This window comes from Limulus polyphemus, unplaced genomic scaffold (genome assembly GCF_000517525.1).
Source record: "Limulus polyphemus unplaced genomic scaffold, Limulus_polyphemus-2.1.2 Scaffold998, whole genome shotgun sequence".
NCBI classification, from domain to species: Eukaryota; Metazoa; Arthropoda; class Merostomata; order Xiphosura; family Limulidae; genus Limulus; species Limulus polyphemus.
In genome coordinates this window covers 177136-180244 of record NW_013666608.1, presented here as the reverse complement: position 1 = coordinate 180244, position 3109 = coordinate 177136, and the positions used below count along the sequence as shown (strand labels likewise).

Below are 3109 nucleotides of genomic sequence, written 5' to 3'. Positions count from 1 at the left end.
ATATGCACAGCATTATTCTGAAGTTTGGAGAAATAATTTTACACTTTTCACATTTTCAACTCATTAAAAAAAGTCATAAAAACAGTCTCTAAAAACCCATTCACTATAAGAGACAAGTCAAAAATAGTCCATAAAAATCCAACACTACATAATCACCCTAATTAATCTGTTTTGTTTTTCTGTTTTAAATAACCTATGTTCACTAGTAAAATTCTTTCCATTTGTTTTCGAGCTAGATTTTGTAACACTTGTATTCTTTCACTTTCCATACATTTAGTAGTTGCAAGATTTCAAAAATATAAACTTTAATCAAAATTCAAATATTGCTCAATATGCACATTTCACTAAGAATTATTTTGTTTTTAGTTGAATATTATTAAGTATGAAAGTGATTCTCATAAATGGTATAGTGGATAAAAAAAGTTCTGGTATCATCACAGTTATTTATTAGAAGGTATACAACTACACTACTTATCTTAAACTAATATTGGTGATAAGATACAAAATATAGCAATAATTCACTTTCAGTACTGAAGCTAAGTAAGTGTATGATACTGGTCATTCAAGGTGATAAAAACCTGCAGGGGGTAAAAGGTTACATTAATTTTTCAGTTTACCTTCATCAAGAATACTACCAGTTAGTCTAAAAACATATTAGAGCTTAGTGATAAATTTTACCAGAGCAAGAAAAAAAAGGTACATAGTCTGGGTGGGGAGTTGTTTGCTTCAAGCCTGAGCCCCAGAACCTCAGATCATAAGAGTATTTCTTAAATCAAACTATTTGTGAACCCACTAGGCAGAATAATTAGTCTGGTGTTTTGTGTATGCAAGTGTTTCCAGTTTGGAGGTGCCGTGCTGTATGGTAAGTTGCGTTATGTATTGGTAGCTTAATATTCCAGATTGTTTGTGATAGTCTACCCAGATTATCTTGTTTGGGATGAGGGGAGGGGGGATTACATAATAGACAAAACAGAGTTTGAGCCTTCATAGCTTAGTTGGTAAAGCAGTCTCAAAATGCTGGTGAAAGCCAAGGGTCCTAGGTTAACCCCCCCCCAAAAAAGTTATACTGTACTGAATTTCCCCCCCTTTAGGTTCTCTAGTGATCTTAGAATAAATAAAAGCTATATTTGGCAAAGTATGATTTTGTGATGCTGGTAATTTTGTAAATTGCTAATTTCTCTTAAATCTGTTGGTCAATGTATGTTGCTTAACATCTCATTATGCTTTGATGTGGAGAAGTTGAAGCAGTTCTATTAAACACAAAAAGTTTGGGAATAACTGTTATTCATGTACCACTGCTGTACAGTTAATCCAACTTATGATTAAACCATACCAGAAATGCCTCTATACTTGCCAAATTTAAAGTCCAAAACTTTGGTGTGTTTTTTAAGCTTCCTAGATCATCAGGTCAGCACTAGTTCAAAATTCGATACATAAAATCATAATCTCAAAAGCTTTTTATATGTATATCTGACACCACTGTGATTTCGTTAGGAGGGGCTATAAAGCTAACTTGCAGTAAACAACTGCACTGGGAACGATTTTAATTTTACACTTATATATATATGTGCAGGAAAAGTTTAAACTGGCAAAAGCTTCACTGCAAGTTGAAACATAAAAAGCACGGCTGGGCCACCAGCACAGTAGTTACAAACAGTAAACATAAACCTATGGGAATAAATTTGATAGAGGTCAAGAATATTAATTTTCTTGAAACAAAATAATAAAAATCATAAACAAGTTAACATTTATCTAAAATCATGGTACAACTTCCATATGTACCTATACAGAGGTTTTCATCTTATAATTATACTTTTTGGTAAATCTATGGACCGTTAACCCTAGTACCACACTGTACCAGTACCAGTTAAATTGTTGCAAGCTTGATCTTATGAAGGGTTCTTACTCTTACTAATCTTGGTCAGGGGTATATTATCATATCAAATTATAAAACTTTCCTTATTTTACAATCATTAATACATAAATTATATTTCCCCCACCTTTTATCATAGTATTTTCTTTACCGTTTATTCTTAACGCGTTTTTTTTTTTAATATGTTAGGCCTAGGTTGTTTCTACTTTTCAGTTTCTAACTAGTTAAAATTATTTGTTTGAAACACGCAGCCCATTATTATATAATTATAAACATAAATGTCAATGAACACTGATGATAAATTATTGAGTACTGTTGTTCCGTACGACGTGAGCATAATCAATTTGGATATAAGGTAATAATGGATAAATTAACATGTTTACATAAGACTTTTTTATTTTGTGCAACGTTTTGACACACGTACTTCTTTCGGCAGTAAACAGAGTGATAACATATCTAACTTATAAGGGGTCAAAATATTGTTATATTTGTATTATTTCAAAAAAAAAGTTACCCATATCAACCGTCTGTCCACTTTATGATGATTAATATGTTGACCCAAACCAATAAGATTAAAATACAATTTTTATATTTTGCTCAAGCCTCGTCATGCCATACATGAATACTATGACAAGTTGACAACCGTAATTTCGTATAAAAAAAGCCGTTAGAAACCATAGAGTTCCATAATACAGATAAAGATGCATCAAGTTTAGTACCATCCGTCTGTGTTAGACAAAACAAATACACAAATAATAACGAAATATTTTGCTGCAAAAAACAAAAACAAACAACAACTGATAATTATTTTACAATTTTAGTATTTTATTCTTCCTTATGTTATCTTTCAAATAATATATTTTATAAAAAATAATCCAATATTTATTAAATTAATTCTAAATTCCCATTATTATTTGACAATTTATAACTCTTCTAAGTTCTATGATTGTAAAACCTGTTTTGATTTTAAAACCGCCCGTATCTGCAAATTACGTTAGCTCATTTCGAAAATAATTTGCTTTTTCGGTTTCAGATCCATTTTTTCTAGGTCCCCGGTAGGACAACGATACATTTATTGACTTACAACGCTAAAATCCGAGGTTCGTTTCCCTGCGGAGGACACAACTTGGCTCTGAAACAAACAAACCTTTTTTGAAGAGTATTGTTGCGTCATCGAGATCATGTGATTCTCACGCTCTCTACTTTCTAGAATTATCCTGTACTTTGGCGAATGTT

General features: G+C 31.5%; 1 protein-coding gene across 2 annotated transcripts in view; it reads right to left on the bottom strand.

The window, feature by feature from the left end:
- Positions 1–2601, bottom strand: part of LOC106461614 (EF-hand calcium-binding domain-containing protein 2-like) — a 28440-nt gene extending 25839 nt beyond the window's left edge. The window contains exon 1 of one of the 2 annotated variants that reach the window (XM_013921453.2): positions 2388–2601. In XM_013921453.2, coding sequence (XP_013776907.1) covers positions 2388–2391 — 4 coding nt within the window. In that variant the 5' untranslated portion in view covers positions 2392–2601. Of the gene's footprint in view, positions 1–2000; positions 2094–2387 lie in introns of those variants that run through there. The other variant, XM_022388618.1, reaches the window with a different exon arrangement.
- Positions 2602–3109: the final 508 nt, after the last annotated feature.